Raw genomic sequence first — 19,775 nt, forward strand, 5'->3', positions numbered from 1 at the left:
TTCTCAAACAATTTTATAACTTTCTTAATGTTAAAATTAAAATTGATTTCCTAATTAAAATTTCTAATTACCTAAAAATTAGCTTCTAACAAAAACTAATGTAAAAAATTGCAATATTTGCAAATTCACTGAAAAATTTCTAAAATAATTATTGTAAAACAGTGCTCCAAATTAGAACTTAATAAAAAAAATAAAAAAAATTAGGACCTTCTTTTTCTTGGACCTTAAAAATCACATACATAACATTGAATTTCATTTTTTTTCATATCCCATTCAGTTGTGTAAATAATATAACAATTCACAAATTTTTTAATATAATCTTAATAAATTTTAATCGAGCTATTTTAATAAATAATTTTATTATCTGCGAAGTTTCAATTACCTTTTCATTTAATTTTCGAGTTGTCAAACTTCCATCGTGAACATAAACTTCTTCCTCCAAATAAACAGAGTTTAACTGTAACAGTAGCTACTTGAAACGAAAGGCTTGTAACGAACAATACGTTACATGAAGTTGGTCTTGACCGGCCGTACAACTTAATTGGCTTAAAAAGTACGGTAACTTTTACCAATCAAATGCACACCCTGCCGGAAGAAAGATCGGGGTCGCAGCTGTACCAGAGGGTGAGGGAAGAAGGAAACTTTATTGGATCGTAAGTTGCCACCTGAAGGTAGTAGCGACCGATGTCCGTGCACTCACGGCTTCCCAGGGAGCTACACCCGGCTATTTTCTTTCTCTTATTCACAGGTGAACTCGCGAACCTTTTGTTGTTCTTACTGTCTCGTGAAGCACGAGCAGACGTTAAAAAGCACAAAAGCAACGGTCCTGGGAATTCGCGAAGGAATGACCACACCAGTTTTTTAATATCCAGAGGAAACCTACTTCTCGGAAATTCGAGAAACGATTAAATTTTGAGAACACCAAAAATTATTTTTCATTACTATTAATCGAAATTTGAAAAATTTTTAATCGTTCCAATAATTTTACGCTTCATAAAGTTTTAAATTTGTTCATTTTAACTTCATTTTTACTTTTTTAAATTTTCTAAGTGAAATTCTCGTTTTCTCTTAATAACATTATTAATTAAAAAATGTGTCTTATGTTTGTTTTGTGTACTTAATCAAATTTTTTTAAATGTTCTAAATAAAATTTCCATCTTTTGTTTTAATAACATTATTAATTAAAAATTGTGTTTTATGTTCATTTTGTTTACTTCGTCTAATTTTTAAAATTAAAGTAAACAGGAGAAATAAATTCTATGAAAAGAATATTTTATGTAAACCGAATTGGGATCGAAGAAGTTCATTTTTCTTTTGCACCGATGAGTCAGCGGACCACAAATGGCACTCGTATTTGGACGAATCGTATTGTTCTTACGAGCTGGTGAAATGGGACAGTTACTTGGTAACCGAAACTGCAATATCCTCGAGAACTCGTAATAAAAAGTCATATTAGCAGTTTGTACTTAGATTTTCAAACTTTCTATCGGTTATTGGCTGAAGTATTATAGCAAGTTCCACTGGGCATTTTGCTATAGAATAGTCGATGATCGGTTGAAATTCAATGAGTGGAAAAGTTATGGGAACGTGAAGTATAAGATAGCTTTAAATCAATAAACAATGGAGGAGGGGTGCTTTCAGAAGCTTTGTTTCTACCATTCTGACGATTCTATAAAATTTCTTTTGCCAAATAAAAACATAACTGAACCTTTACTTTATGTACAAAAATGTAAAGAAAAAATGTTGATTGCATAAGTATTTATGAAATTTTATTAATTTCTAAGAAAGGCATAAAAAGAATGTAAAATTAGAACATTTTTATTAGCCAGGAGTGTGTTTTCACCCCTGTACACTTGCGATCAAATTACGCTTCCTCAGGAAAAATGGTGAAGTTCCGAACTTTCGTCCTATCCCTTAGGCGGTCGCGGGAAGAATGACAGTGTAGGAGAAAGGGTCCCAATGACCTCCTACCACTTGCGAATAAATGTTTACGCGGGAAAATTTGAAGTGATATTTAATTATTATTCATACTACTCAGTTATATAACAAATTTTATAATTATAAATAATTAAAAATTACTTGTTTCTAATTTACTTTTAATATTAATATCGTTAAAATTAAGATTTTGAGAATTCATATTTCCCCTTAATCGCCATTTTCCCTAAGGAAGCCTTTGGTCAAGACTGTACACAGAGAGCAAGTTAAAAAAGTATAACCAACATTTATGCTAGTATTAGTTATTAGAAATAATAAAATACTCTAAAAATAGAAGTTCCTATTTATTTCTTAATAATAATAGTAAAAATTATTATACTGTGACAGGTCAGGCGGTGTTTAAAAAATTCGATTTTGCAAAGGTTACTATAACTGCACGAATAACGTGGAAAATGAACATCTGATGAAAACGCAGGCGATCGCATGTACAACGATAATGATCCGATTCGAACTCGTCAAATTGAATGAGCCCGCAAGCACGTGTTTATCACCTGCAAGCACAATACCCATGCATGCCAACCAATGATTGCTGCATCATCACTGCACTTCTTGTACTGGCTGCATTCTGTTTCAATTAATTGGACAGGCTATGATATATAGACCTTCCATTATTGTTTTCTGTTTACCTATGAAAGTGTTTCTGATTCAATGAATTTTTGCTTTTTATACATAATGTTGAAAATTTTAAATATTATAGAATTTCTTTTTAAATAAATTTAAAAATAAAATGGAAACATAGTGTTTTGTATAAAATTATATTTATTTTCAAAATAAAAATTAAGATGCACTTACACCACAGCAAATTGCAACAAAATATGATATAAATGTATCAGTAAAAAAGAAAAATAATTTATTGTTAAACCATTATTAACCGTTAAACAGTGGAGCCTGGATCAGTTGTGATCCAAATTTAAAAAACATATAAAATGTTAAATGTATAATTTTTAAAAGAAAAATTTTTTTATATTGGAAGAATAATTTTTAAAGGAACAATGTAAAATTTAGAAAATAATAATAGTATGAAATACAAAAATAAATAATAATTGGCTTTCTCCATGATCCACGATCCGAGGGTGAATTATTTGGAGTACATAAATAATGTTAATAGGGTTTAAATTAAGAATTTCTTATGCTATTCACTTAATTTATGAAGATATTAGCTGAAAATACACGTTTCTTTTTTTATTCAAATTTTAAGGTTGCATCAGTCTAATATCCAATTTAATATGCATAGGTTATTAGCAACGAAATATATTAATATCTTTAAGAAACGGCAGAATAATTTTAATTAAGAGTTATACAAATTTCGTAATAAACGTTTCCTTTGTTTAAACCCTTGTGTAGATAATTTCCAGGGTGTCTTATATCGTTATCCAACACTATACATGGAAGAGTAAATATGTTTCGAGGTGACACGAGAGAAGAAAGTAAAATAAAAATCGTAGAAGCCATTGTCGTCGTTGAACGTGGAACTAGAAGCAGTATTTGCCTTATAGCATCTCTCATTCCTGATAAACATACACGAATAGCCTCTCGTAACACGTCGATATGAGGGAACGTTATAGCCGTTCTTCCTCTTTCCCCTTGACCCGACACGATTTTCCAGATCTCCTTCAGGGTTCATGTTGCTTTACGATTCTCTAAAAACGTCCGTTTATCGTCGCAGCAGGAACGCGTTATTTTGTCATTTTTCGAGCGAGAGCTCGATGATAAGAAGGCTCGTGATGGCTGTCATCAAACGCGACTCCCCTCAATCGCTCACATACAACCTTTACTACCTCATAAATATCACCGGCATACCTCAGAGATCGTCTAACTTCCATTTACTCAAAATTATGTACATATTTTGTTTACCTTTTGCTTATTTTATGTGGATATTATTGGATTAAGGAGAATTTCTTTGTTTCATTTATTTTATTTTAATTGTTTGTTTGATAGTTTCAAATGGGGCTTGGTGGGCACTCAAAAATTCAAGTCGGAAATATTTTTCGGGTTCAGGCGAGGTTTTGGAACTTTGTCCAGCACATAAATTTGTTAAGGTATCTGTAATTTTTGGACCCGAACTCAATTACGCCAGATTATATGTACACGATGTCAAAACGCTTTTAAGCTTAAAAATTTTAGGTATGTAGGAGAGGGGAGCAAAAGGCGTTTTATCTCAGGATCATCTGTCAGACTCGTCAGTGGGGCTGGCAACAAACGATCCCTGCCCCAAACACCTATCATACCGCAATTCGAAACTTCTATACAGGGTGTCCAACGGCTACGCCAACAACCGAAGAAGGATGATTGACAAGGTGATTCTAAACAACTTTTTCCTTTGCCAAAATGTTGATTAAGGCTTCGTTTTCGAGTTATTAACAAAAAACACTGGCCAATCAGAGTGCGCCTTTAGCGCGGGCCGAACCACGAGAGTGTTGGGTTTGCTCTGCGTTCAAGCTGTGGTCGTGCTTTCGCTAAAGGCGCGTTCTGATTGGCCAGTGCTTTTTGTAAATAACTCGAAAACGAAGCCTTAATCAACATTTTGGCAAAGGAAAAAGTTGTTTAGAATCACCTTGTCAATCATCCCTCTTCAGTTGTTGACGTAGTAGTTGGACACCCTGTATATTCGAAGTGCATGCCGGGTGACCGCTTGCGAGAACACTGTCACCTATCATCTCGCCGCCACCTAGCGGTTCCCGGGCCAAACTAAAGGCATCCGGGGCAGAGATGGTGACTAGGCCCTAGTCACTAGGGGGCGTAGTGTTACCAGCGGGAAAACAGCGTAAACATTCATTTCGAGACGGACGGACTACGAGGTTTTGGTAAGCTACTAAGTAAGTTATATTTAAATACAAAATGGCATCTAATATTGGTGAAGGAGCTATTATAATTATGCAGGATGATTAAGGTACTCCATTTTATTGAAACTTGTACTATTACTGGTCTGGGGAGACGAAACCCTCTCTCCCCCTCCACTAACGCCTACAGGTAGGTCTGAAAAATCATATCTTGAACACAATGTCGACTCTCAAATTAAGTTTTGAGTCTTGAGGCGAGTTTAAGTCTTGAGTTGATATTTACGTCGACAAATTTTGAGTATCCAAATAAATTTATGCGCTGGACAACCTTTCGTGATCCCGCCCAATCCAACTTGATCATTACTCGACGCGATCCGGCCATTACCCGACCCAAGGCTCGGGTACCCGTACACTCTTAGTTCCAACATTTCATTTGATACTATTTTTATTTATAAGAAATTTTATGTATTTATTTCGTAATATTCTGTTATTTTTATGGTGGAAATGGGAGCATATGCTTGTATAATAAATATAGGTGAAATTCATAACGCTGAAGATGCTGAAAGTTTCATTAGGTAGCATATCTATTTTTAAGAAATTTCATTTATTATTTTCACAATATTTTGTTGTTTTTATTATCCATCAGCTTAAATACCTAATTCGATATTTGTAATTAAGTAAATACAAATTATTAAAGATTGAAAGTTTCATACCTTTTTCATTGTAAAACTTAAAAAAAAGATACAAAACTTTAATACTCAAATTCTGAATATATATAATTTTGTTAAATTTTGAATAGCAATACTCTTATTTTTCAAATGAGTCTGCCAACATGGTACATGTTTTTCCTTAAAACTGACATTTTTATTATACTTCTAGATGGATCATAAAATACAATTAAAATATTATTTTGTATACTTTGTAATTAAGTTAATATACGAAAAATGTTTGACATTATTGTTTATTGTATGGCAGTGTGCAACGAAATATTACGTTCTCATATATTTAAAAAGTTTAGTTATTAGAGACCAACTTTTTTATTAATATTGATTCAGAATAAAGTGCTAATAATTTGTTCGCCACGAACCTCGTTACTAACTGTAAAATCCTGGAAACAGCAAGTACGATTAAAAGTAGTAATTTGTTACGTGGTGAAGTTTCATCATTAAAAGTTACTTCTCCGTGGCTAATGATAATTTTTCTTAAAAGTACAAACACTCCATAATGTTTTTCGAGTGCTTAAGTGAAATACCTATAGGAGCTTTTATTGATTATATCATAGGAATGTGGTGACCCAGATAAGTATCAGTATTTTGGAAAATGGTGCACTTGAAAAATTTAATATCAGGTTAATACAATTTCGAAAGAAATATTAAATCTCTTATTATATATTTTTGAAATTTACGGAATTAAAGAAAGATTGCTTCTATTTAATTTGAAAAGTATGTTACAGTCTTGTAGCTATTTTAGCCTAAAATTAAAATAGATAAACTTATATTTCACTCCTAATATTTTTATAAAAAAAAAGAAGTAAATACTTCATAAAATGTGTTTATAATTTTATTTACCACCGGTTATCTTTTTATAGTTCTTACAAAGAAAATCAAATTAAAGGAAAAAAAATGCTAAACACTGTCAAAAATTCAGAATTAAAAATCATGTCAGATTTTCCAGAACAGTTAATTATTACAAAATCTACATTTTTAAATACATTTGCTATTATTTCACTTTTGCATAGAATTCTTTATTATTAATGTATGTGATAGGTAGTAAGATATGAGTTAATATATAAACAATTAGGCCTTTGGTACTCTAATTATTTTAATTGCACGATTCCTTTTAATTAAAATACTGCACGTGGTTTTCTTTTTTGACACCTGAATACAAAGAAAACAATATAGTTTCCACAGTATGAAACAAACAGAAGTGCAATTGACCTCTTTTGGCATTGATATTAAATATTAGTAATTTGTTAGACCAATCATGGCAATTAATTAAGTTTCAGTATTAGCAATTAAGAGTTAATTAAGAAATTGAACAATCTCGTATTAATTTCAGTGGGTTGAATGTGAAAGTAGAAACAGAAAACGAACGAGCGTACGATTCAGAATCTACGACCTACAATTAACGTCATCTATGTTCCCCGGTGCCATTCAGCAGTTCCTATTGTAGAAAGAAAAAAATAGGCCGATCGGATTGCTGGTCCGAGACTCGAACCCAGATCTTTCATTTGCCGGCTGAGTGCTCTATCAATTGAACAATCCAGGCCGTCGACCGATTCTTTCTCCTTAAACCTCATATTCGAAATACGGCTGTATCAAAGAGCCAGATCAACCAGAGAAATTGCGAATTTTCTGTATTAAATATCTTTCATTTCATTTAGCCATTAGTATCAATCCTTTTCCTATCTTTCAAAAATATTCCTCTTTTCTATGTACCTCGTTACTAATCTATACATATTTCTGCAAATTATTATACCTATATATATTTAGAGAAAATTATCAAAATTATCTAGCATTGTTTGTGTACCTCAAACTTAGAGTATTTATGGATATTTAAACAAAATTCAATTCATTTTAATATTTGATAGTGAAGAAGTTAAAAATATGATTTATGCAAAAGTCTTGTGAAATATTTAAAGGCACTAAGACTTATATAGCTTATAAAAGTATTCGAGTATCCGAAAATTAACGGGTCGGGTTAGATTGAGTTTTTGGAAGTATAGATATGCGAGCTGATTCGAGCTAAGCCGACCCGATCCGACCTGATTCGATCTGAGCCGATCTGTGCCGATCTGTGTCGATCTGTGTCGATCTGTGTCGATCTGTGCCGATCCGAACCGATCCGAGTCGAAACGACGAAATTTTTAGGTTTTCGCACCCTTTAATAGCTTGTGAATTAATTTTTTTTAAATTGCAACGTATACCAGATGATTAATTTTCCTTGTAATTATAAATTTTACAAAACATAATTACATCATTTATCAATCTTAAAATTTCAATATTAATAATAAATCAGAACTGACCATAAGAAAGTAAATAAATTCTACAGCCATCATCTAAACTTGAATAAAAACAATCTATTATTATATAGGTATTTACTTATAACAGTTTAGAGTAGTAACTTTATGTTTCCTGCATTTCCAATTTTGTTGTCCTAAGTTGTATTTGCAGAGAAATATTCTCAGTAAGTTCGATGAATTCTTGGGAACGGTGTTAACGATAAGAAACATAGCTAAACCAATTTCACCCTCCTCAAGTTCGCCATTTCTTATATCCCAGTATACTCCTTTGCATTTCTGTGCAAATGTTACTAATTTTCTCGTGTCTCATAGCGTGAAGAACCAACCAACGAGTTTTTCATATCTATTTCCTGGAAGTCGTTCTAGAAAGACACCTGCTAAAGAAAATAGCAAATATTCTGTTCCCACCCTCACTCTATATATCTGTTGAATATATTCACCAAATAATGGAGTTGCAAATAATTCTTAATTTCTGCAAAATTTTATGATTACAGGATAAATTAAAAATTGCAAATTAATTGTTATACAGACATTTATTCCACCTACTAAATGGCGTTTATGTAACTCCATAAGGGATGTAGTAAACATATTACTATTATACATTGACTAAAATTAATTTTGCTAATTATTTTTCTAAAAGTTTGTTAATATATCTAACATATTTGCTTCAAGCCACAAATTAATTCGGTACTTTTAGTATTACATTTTCCTAATTACTTTAAATTAGAATGTTTTCGAATTTGAATAGAAAGTGGCGCGAAAATATAACAATAAAAGTTACTTCAATAATTAGAGTTACCATAACTTCCCAAAAACAAATCTTTAGTTAAAAAAATCAAAGGCAAAGAATTAATTTGTATATTTAATACATACTGCTCGTATCCAAAACCCCTTCACAATTTCAGAGTTTCAGTGTACCAATTACCATTTTCCCATGTTAGAACAGACAAGTTAATTCTACTGATTTTATCTGTAACGAACATTCAGTGTAATAATAGAAACTGTTTGAGATTGGCTGTGGTAATAGAAAAATAATCTTTTTAAATATTTTAGATTACTGAACCCCTATTAAAAATTTTACAATTAAAAATTTGCTGTATAAAACAATGTAGTATGAAATTATTGTATGTTTTGAAAATCTGTGATTACAAATCTTATTTTACATTTTTAATATCATAATTTTTCTTCAAATATAAAACAGAAAAATATTTGTTAGTTTAAAATTGTATTACTTTTCAAAATTAAACAAAAAATTATGCAATGAAGAGTTTATATGAAGTACATGAAAAATTTAGTTTTTTATTTTATTATTCTCTATTACAAAAATTTAAACATTTTTATTGCTCATTGCAAATCCATAAATAACACATGACACCTTTAATTATTAAATTATAATTTGAATAAATTGAATGAAATTAATATTCACATCAAGTTTAACCTGATAAGTAATTTATACGCTTAACACCACTCTTCGCAAAACTACAGTAAGTAGAAGTTGAACGCCTTCTGTTTTAGTCTTCAGCGTGTTCTGTGCGACAAAATGTACTCCCTGTCATATCTAATTACGTTATCCGTAGTGTGTCATGCTTGTCTCGTTGAAACTTCGACACGAATACGACGTTCTAACGTGTAAGTGCACTGAGGAGTATACGCTTAATTGAATAAGAACTGAAGTTGACAAACTTAACTTGTTAACGTTTTGTGGCAGCTTGTCATCTATATTGTAACTAAATCTTTACTGTCGCGAGTGTGTAGTAGAAAACACAAGAGCCATGTAATAAATTGAAGCAAATAGAAATCTGTATTATTTGATTTTATTATTGATAGATAGATTTTATTTAAAAATTTGAAATCAAAGTATAGAAAATAAAATATAAATAGGTAAATATTTGAAATTAAAATAAGATTTTTTGTACTATACTTGTTAAAAATATTACTGTAATAATAGTATAATGTAACCATTATAATAATAGCTTTTACTAAGTTTTTTTAAAGTTAATTTCTGTTGCTCACTGTTATTGTATGACATGAATACTTAAATAGAATCATTTCAAAAAAGCAATAGAAAAACTTTAGACTGCAATCTGAAACACTTTTATGCCAAAATATAAACTACAGCTGTAATTAGACAATAATGAGATTCAAAAGAGACTAAGGCAACTACTGATATATATAAATTAATTATCAAAAATTAGAATTAAATATTTACGTTTTTATGATTATTAACCCTTGAACAACGGAGACTGGGTCAATCGAGACCCAAACTTACAAAACATATACAAATATATAAACTTAAAGTTAAATATATAATTTTTAAACAAAAGAGTTTTATATATAATTAATTCTTTATCATCAATAATTTTTAGAGAGACAGTGTAAAATTTAGAAAATGGTAATAATATGAAATACAAAATTAGATTAAAATTCGGGCTCTCTCCATGGTCCGTCGTCCGAGGATTAAATAATAAACATAAGAGACAATACTATAAATAAATTATATACTCTTTTGTATTGATTAGACAATAAATAGAATTTAGATTTCTACATAAAATTTGAAAATATAAGAATGTTTTTGTAAAGGAAGATAAATATGTTAATCAGCGAAAAAATCAAAAGAAAATCACATTTGGAACAAGGTAGACTAGAGTTATTTGAATAATTGAAGAGTACCCTTATTTTTAAGAGTACTTTGAGAAAAATGTGTTAAAGAACCTCCAGGAGTGTGAAGAATTGAACTGACGATGAATGAATTATGTATTTAGGAGCAAACAATCTTTTGTCTCCATGTAGATCGTTGCTGATTTAATTTCACTCTCCTTTTCCGGTTACTGAATATATCATTGATATTTCTGATTCTAGGTATTATACATTTTAAATTTCAATATATTACATTCAACACTATCTTTTAACCATTTCAAGAAAGCATACATTTAAATTCACTAATATACTTCCAACAGATTCAATAACCAATATGAAATTAATATACTATAATCGACCTCTAATACAGCTAATTAAAATAGCAACGAAATTTTGAGATTTGAAAAACGAAGGAAAAATAGAAATTATAAATATTATTGAAATTATTCTAGATTTTTAAAATAACAAATTGGGACCTTAGATTGAAAAAATAATCTGTAACACATTAGACGCCACGTTGGTCATTAATAACAAACACTACAAATTTAATATTATTAAATAACTAATAAAATAAAAAGTGAAAAAAATTATATATAGTATCAATGTTGTATCATTTGTACGAGGTAGCAAGTGAGAAGTTTAACCTTTAGACCATCACCAAATATTACCCCTTACCTAAAATATGTTACGCGTGTGAGAAATTCATTACTTCTGACAATTTGAATAATTACTAAAATAAGTAGTATTAACACCCTAAGAAAAAATCATTGCACCATTTCAATTTATGGAACTTCTTTTACCCCATTTATACCACGATATATGATCCATATTGTATTACAGAAGTTCTACAGTAAGTATAATTCTATTAAATTTAAGCTCCTTTCTAGATCTAATAAAGACTCGAAAATTACAGAAGTCAAGAATATAGTCAACAAAATATTAAAAAATTCCTTTACTGCTAAAAAGAAATTTGAAAATGCCATTCACTACATTTCCCAACCCTTGAACAATGAAGGTTGGATTATTCGTGACTAAACTTACAAAATGTATCCAAGGACATTAACTTAAAGTTAAATGTATAATTTTTAAAGGAACAGTGTACTCAGAAAATAAAAATAATATGAAATACAAAATTAGATTAAAATTGAGGCTCTCTTCATGGTTCGCCATCCGCGGATTAACTTAATGAGTTTACAGTGCAGTTGTAATTAATGATACTAAAAATTATAGATAAAACCTTAACAGCAGCTACTTCCACTTTTCTATATCAAAGTAAAATAGAAATTTAATTGACAATATTTGCCTCGGTTCTTTAATTTAATTCCTGCTTTTGAATGAAATCACTGCAAAAGCTGTTCTGTGAGCTATTCAGGAAAAGAAAAAGAGAGGAGCACAATACACTCCGTACGTTAGATGAAAATCCTCTCTGAGTAGGTAATAATTCGGATGGAACGGAAAGTAAAAATTACGAGAAACAAATCCTTCGTGAAAGAAGACATCGGCTAATGTACACAGACCTGCAGAATGTACGCTCAAAAATATCTTTCAAGAGGAGAAGTTCTCTTCTTTGCTTAACCTCCTTAACTTTTATAGAGCGGCTCCTCAAACTTTCATACTACGATAACTTCTACGTTTCCCTCGTATATCATGCAATTATTTCCGTATATGCATACAGAGCTGTCCAACTTTCATGTCAAAAAACTGTTTTCGATAATGCGAAAATACGTTTAACAAACGAATTCCTTAATTTGCTTAAGTAATTATTATAATCTAGTTTTGAACATCGTATTTTGGTTAAATTTTTAGATTTATTATGATGTTCTTTAAGGGAGATTTTGGATTATTAAGAAATTTTCTGGAACTGTTGTGTTATAAATTTCAGTACAAAATAAAATTAATTGTTTAATATCATTGGTGTAACTAGATAAGGGTCAGAATGGCCTTGGATCCCCTAAAAATTTGGACACACCCATCCTCAAGAATGTGGACCTCCACCATTCTGATGTTTTTAGATTTCAAAATTTCAGATTTGTTACGTTTCAGAATTTCAGAATTACAGATCTTTGAAATATTAAAATTGCAAAATTAAAAAATTCTGCAATTCTGCAATTCTGAAATTCTAATATTTCAAAGTATCAGAATTCTAGAGGTCCCAAATTTCAGACTTCTTAAATTCCAGAATTTCAGATTCTAATAAATTCAAGTTTTCAAAATTCCAAAATTCCATATTTATAAAACTTTTAAGAAATCAATATACACCAATGCTTCAACTAATAAAATCGATATCTTAAAAACAAATTAAACATTACTACAATATTTATTCTGTGGTATTTTAATATTAGATTAGATTATAAAACTTTGGAGGTATAATAAAATCTATAAAAGAAAAAGATTAACAGTGAATTAAAAAAGAATTGATAGGCCAAATTTCATTATGATAATTGTAATTAAAAATTGAAATATTATTCTAATACCTACATTATGACATTTTTAATAAGCAGTATAATACGATGTAATAAATAATATAATTATTGAAAGAAAGAACCAGAAGTACGAGAAATCTAAATGCAGAGCTGTTTAATAAAAGAAGGTACTTCAATGCAACCTTGACTCTTGGAGAGTTAGTAATGATTATTGATTTCCAGATAGATAAATATAGTTCTAGTACCAGTAAATTCAATATATATTTCATACAAAGTTCTATTTATACGTTATTAACCGATTATACGTGCTTTTTTTCATTAATTTATTTATTTTTCTTCATTATTTTCTTTTCCTTAAAAAATTTTTTTTTTTTTCAGGAAAGTCCAATCTCAAAACATTACGTTTCTGATTCAGGCGACTTCCGATATACATATGGCTAACTTTAGATCATCTATCACCTCCTTTTCACCCCTTCAAAAAGTGCAAATCGAAACGTGTCTATTAGATTTCATTAAAGAGTATTTCTATTAAATTTCATGCTTCTAGATTAAACCGTTTCCAAAAGAATCTAAAACCTTAACCCTTTTTTTCACTCTCTTGTGGGTGCTTATGTCTTAAGGAGAAGCTATTCCCAAAATTTCAATTTCCTAGGTCCAGGATTTTGAGCTGGGCGTTGATTATCTCTAAGTCAGTGAGTCAGTTAGAATTTTAATACCTAAAGATTGAAAATTTGACCCCTCTCAGTCCATAGTCAGATGAAACCATAGCTTTTTCAAAACAATACAAACACTTGGATGGATAACGTTGGACGCACCATCTCGCATAGAAACGCTCTTAAACCATTAATTTTCACGGTTCCTCGTAACCGTGGATTCGATAATGACACGTGGATTATAGGTATCACTTACCGGCACATTGTTCAGGGTGAATGAGAGATGAGCCGCTGGCTCGGAGGGTGGTAAGCTACAATTTGCCCTCAAAGTGTCTCCCGGGTCGTAACGTTCGCGTTCCGATACGATAATGGGTGTGCCTTCGGGTAGAGCTGAAACATAATAATTCCATGGATATCTCTTTATATGCACTGTCAACGAATCACTTACTCGTGTTCTCTCAAAACAATACAATACTGTCCTCCTAAGCCTATTTAACATATTTGCAGAAATCTTGTTTTGCTAAATTAGGACTCTCTCCATGGTTCACCATCGAAGGATTAAAAAATAACATACCCCAAAATTGGTAAAAATTGCAGATACGTCAATTAGCCTTAGCAGAGCAGAATAATACTTCAAATAAAAAATAAAAATACTAGATGTAGAAATGAAATCATACAAATATGAAACATCTGTAACATTATAAGAAAACAGTAGAATTTATAAATTATGATTCTTATGCTATTTATTGTAGTATGTATTCAATTTTGATTGGTTTAATTAAATATTAATTATATGGAATTTTAAATTAGTTACTTAATCAATCTTATTAAATGGATAATGGGAATTTATGTAAACTATCCACTGCACACTTAATAAAATTGTTTTAGTAAGAAATTAAAAACTTCACATAATTAATAAATAATATTCCATTTAATAAAAACGAAGAAATTTTCACAAGAAATCAGAATAATCATGTTACTAACAATAATTTAAATAATAATCATGAAATATTATTTTAAATAATTATTTCTAATATGTACTTTACATAAAAATTATAATTTCAGTTATAATAATGATTCCAATTACTATGTTTCAGATAAATACTTTCAATATATATGTATACATAGATTTGTCGCTATAAAGTGAAATAAATTTTGAAATACTATCATATTCAGAAAAAAGTATTTCAATAAGCATTTTCAATGGTTTTTACTTGAAACATAGTCAGCATTGGATACAGGCATCATTATCATGCTATTTACCAAGCTCAGCTTCAACTCATTCAATATTCAAAGGACAATAAGGACCAGATTATAGAAGCAGTTAGCTGCATATTTCGTGTAGTTTGTGCAAGCATTCATCTGTGTGGGTATGCGCTTGCATTCAACCAGAGGACACTAAGCTTTTTATATTATGCGAAATTTTCACGACCGCTTGCAAAAATTTTAATGCGCCCTATTGTGATCCAACGGAGAGTATCCGTATGTATGTATCTGCATTGCTGTTACGATTATGTTTGAAAACTGCTCATAGACAGGGTGCATTTTTTACATATACACTGTCAAAAGGGTATTTGTTTTTCGTTTTTAAATAAAAGACAGGTAGAATTATGCTATTAGTCAAATATTTAATATAATTATTTTCTATCATTTCAAAGTTACATGTATTTACATGCATTTCTATTAAAAAGTTATAGAAAAGTTTCTAAAATATCATAAAAGTTAAAAAACAAAAAAAATTGAAAATATAAAAATATTTAATATAAACAAAAATTCTTAATAATAATTTAAGTTTTTCTCTGTCTCCTTTAAATGTTAATTCTAACATAAATTATATTTAAATTTCTACTTAGGTTTTTGTTAATATTTTAACTTGGATATTAAACACTTAGTTTTTCCTCATAATTTAATTTTAATTATTTGAAACGAGAATTTCTAAATGAAAGTATTTGAGAACCTAATCAAAGTTTGCATATAATGTCCATGTTATAATGAACAATTATTCAACTAATTTCCTTTTTCTAAATTAACAAAAGTTATAAAAGTACTACTCTAGTAATGCTTCCATTATTATTTAAATTATAAAGCTTCCAATAGGATGATTCGAATTTCGCAAACATGTTCGTACGATCTAATTAATTCAATTAAGTCGAGTACTTTTAAAAGCAACCTCTTCTAATTTTCCATTAAAACGGACGGAAGAAACTCGTACGAGGTAACGGAGCACTTTGTTAACAAACTACGTTGCAGTTCCATTGATTTTATATCGATACATTTGCACTTTTAATTATGATAATGTTTCCATATCCTACTTCCTCGCGCCATAAGAGCAGCCTCTTTTTTTTTTGCAGCAAACCTCAATAAAAGGAAAAGCTTTTTCCTTGTTCGCCAGCTGCTTTCCTCGTACTGTAAGCAGTAGAATCCTTATTACTGCTTGCTGCACCTTGTCCAACGAAATAAAATTTGACCGCACAATAAGAATTTGGAATAGCTTTGGGAATTTAACCCAAGGACTTAACAAGGTTTATTTATAACAGATATAAAATTGTGAATTCTACAAAGACGAAGCCTCGTAATACTGTTTTCCTTTTTAAATAATATTTATACTAAATCAAAATTCAATAATAATTTTGAAGACACGAGCAAAAGTAAATAATTTTTTGAAAATTCTTTAGAAAAGAGAAATAACAAATTTTAAATACTTCCTAAATCTTTTTTTGTTGAGAAGATAGTTTTGTATTTTTATAAGAATTAGAGGCGTGACATGTGCAATTAGCACTTAATTAGTAATTAATAAACTATAGATATATTCCAGCTGCAAATTATTTATTTAGTATATAGAACATATTATACAAACAACCACAACGTAATTAAAAAAAAATAAAGATTTCTAGGGTTCTGGATTATCAAATCTTTGAAGGGCCCTTTGGTTGATGAACATGGTTCAAAAATTGAAACTCATTATAAATAAAATTAAATAGGATATGATTGTAAAGAAAGAAGCAACAGTGAGTAAAATTTCATTTAATATTTTTTGACGTAGAAAATGGAAGGCTTAAAAGGTCTGGAAAGTGGGGGGCAGGTCTGTCACCTCCCCTTACTGCCCACAACTCGTTCTCAAAAATTAAATAAATAAAAAATTAAGTAGCATTAATTTAATTGTTAATTAATTCAACCAATATTAATCCACTGTATAAACTATTTTACACTATTTCTATCGTGTTAGACTTTCTACGATTAAAAAATTTCTGATTCAATATGTAACGATCACATCGTTTACATAATTTCTACCTCAGTGATTGCAAAAATAAACTTTCCAACGAGTTTAATTGCATTTTAATATTTCAACACTATCGCTGTAGAAGTCGGTGAATTACAATGGAAAAAACAAAAAGAATTTCAAAGCCATTGATTTGAAATAAACGAGACCTTTCCTAGTTCAACCGCATGCATTCGACTTTCCATTAAGTATATTGGATTTTCGACCGCTGTCGACAAATCTTTCGAGGCAATCGGAATAATGGTCTGAAGTAGGTCAGAGTATTGTTGCAAAATATTAACGATATAAGTCGTACGCGTATCGGAAGTAAATGGCTCGAGAAAATCGTGATGATATATGTATGTATCGGTTGTACTGCAGCCACGGTTGTATAAACTGAACATTCGCGATCAGCTCGTCGCTTCTTCAATCGCGATTTTCAATTAGATTTGGCTCGTTGAGTTTAAGAGTTCGAATATGTTGTAAATGGCAGGTCAATTTTTCACTCCTCTTCTTTGGAAATTACGCGACAATTTAAATTTAAGATTTATAATATTATGGAGTTAATATTCAGAAAATTACAAATTTGTTTTTAAATTTATTTCTAAACATTTGGAAATGTGTTTTGAAATTAAGAGCACTATGCTAGTTCAAAATCTATTAATACTAGTAGTCAACTGGAAACCAATTAATAAACATTTTATCATTAACCATTGAACAGCAGAGCCTGGGTCAATTCTGACTCAAACTTACAAAAAAAATATAAGGATATTAACCTAAAGTTAAACATATAATTTTTAAACGAAAGAGTTTCATATATTAAAAGAATAATTTTTAAATGAAATACAAAATTAAATTAAAATTGGAGCTCTCTCCATGGTCCGCCATTCGGGGGTATTGTATTTATTACTCATAGTCACTAAAAATATAAAAATTTCAGTGTGTGTTAATTAATATACATTTTTAAAAATAGATCACTTACCAATTTTAATTAATTTTTCATTTTTGGAGCAACAGTTCATATGAATTTCATTTGCAAGCAATGTCTAATATATTTCTAATGCTTTTATACATTTTTTCATAAAATTATATAGTCACATACTTTGACGACACAAGTTATTCAAATTGCAATAAAAAGTTGCAATATTATTATTAGAATAATACAATTTATGATTTGTTGTTAATTATAGTTCCAAAACAAAAAAATTAGTTTGAAATAATTCAAGGGTAACAGTATAAAATTAGTATAGTTTAATGGGCAAGTTACTAATTACTAGTTCGAGATATACATATCACTCGAACGAACCATTTTAACAAGAAGTGAAATTAGAACGGTCACTGTTGCGTTTAATTTTACAATTGAGTGAGCCCACCACTCGCGAAGATCACTGCTGCTGCTCTCACTTATCTAGAGCGGGAACGGAAACTGGAACCGATTACCACGGAGTGAAGTGAGGGAAATAACCGTTTACCCTCTCACCTTGTCGGTGATAAACCGGTGATTCGCGAAACGGTAGAACGACTAATCGAATTTCAGTTATGTTATCGTCTTCCGTCTATGAATGGCGCTACGGCTCAACTGCGCTCCAGTTATTCCCATTTTTCTGTACAAACTGCAAACATGATTCCACCTTTTCATTGGAAAACGAATTTTTGGATAAATGTGGAAGCAGAAACGAATAACGATCGTGTTAAAAACTAATAACAGGAAATAACTTTTATACGGATCCAATTGTATAACGAAAATGGATGGACGAATAGAAGCGGATTTCTTTTTTTTTCTTAATTTTCGTAATTTTTTTAGTTATAGAAAGAGTACGTATAGGATGGACCAGAAGTGGGAGAACTGTGGGGTGCAAAATAGATTTTTTTATTAAGAGGAAGGAGTCTTTTTTGTTTAGTTTTGGAAGAGTTTAAGGAGAACTTAGGATCATGAAGAAACAATGCTGAAGAACATTTCTTCCGTCATGCTTCTTTTTAACCCATTACTATGTCATGTATATGTCACTGATACTTGAATTTTGCGTAAGACGATGTGCCATAAATAATCTTTATGTTGTATTTGAATAAGTTTCCGAATGGCCCCACCAAAATTGAGAACTCAGCTTCGGTATACAATCTAAATGGACTACCAGAAACCGATTAAAGTTGGTTTCAGAGCTGGATGTCTTACCGTTTTCGAGATATCGTAGTAATTGTACAATTTTGGGACTACGTATGCGCTATTCGAAACTGCGCATGCGCTATTCGAAACTGCGCATGCGCTATTCGATACTGTACATATACTGAACTTAACCTAGCCTTACCACGATATCTTGAAAACGGTAAGACAGCTCTGAAACCAACTTTAATCGGTTTTTTATAGTCAATTTTGGTGGGGGCCGTTCGGAAACAGCCTTATATTTAATCATGACAAAATTGTATATATTTTAAAATACGTTATTTAATTAAATTCACCTCTCCTTTCAGACGTTCCCGACGAGAATAACCATGTATAGGAAAAGCCATCATGTTTAGGTCTGTAGCTCTCTACCACTTGTGTATAAACGTTTAGGCAGAAAAATTCACATTTCTCACTTATATACAAAATTTTATAATATTTAATAACTAAAAATTATACTATTCTTTGTTGAAAATTACTTTTAATAGTAATATTGTCTAAATTAATATTTTGAAAATTCCTTCTTCCTCTATATCGCTATTTTCCTTGGGAAAGTCTGATTTGATTACGAGCATACAACAACCAAAAAATACTAGTTTCTAAAAAGAATTTAAGGTGAGATTACATCTCCAATACGGTCTTAAATAAATAGCATAGAAACTGCTTTTATTGAAACATGTGGTGCATGGAATGCACCACACGTGCATGCAATGCTTCATATGTGCATAAAATATTATTCTAATATTTCATTGTTCCATTTTAATATTTTGATTATCAATTTTCACACATTATCTGCCTATTCAAATAAGAGGTAAAATACAATTAATTATTGCTTATAACGAGAT

At 30.3% G+C, this 19,775-nt stretch overlaps 1 protein-coding gene across 1 annotated transcript in view; it reads right to left on the reverse strand.

Annotated features, from left to right (window-relative positions):
* Positions 1–19,775, reverse strand: part of LOC114877973 — a 227,567-nt gene that overhangs the window by 74,527 nt on the left and 133,265 nt on the right. The window contains exon 4 of the mRNA XM_029191213.2: positions 13,767–13,900. Within this exon, the coding sequence (XP_029047046.2) occupies positions 13,767–13,900 (134 nt within the window). The remainder of the gene's footprint in view (positions 1–13,766; positions 13,901–19,775) is intronic.

The sequence above is a fragment of the Osmia bicornis genome, chromosome 7 (genome assembly GCF_907164935.1).
Source record: "Osmia bicornis bicornis chromosome 7, iOsmBic2.1, whole genome shotgun sequence".
NCBI lineage: Eukaryota > Metazoa > Arthropoda > Insecta > Hymenoptera > Megachilidae > Osmia > Osmia bicornis.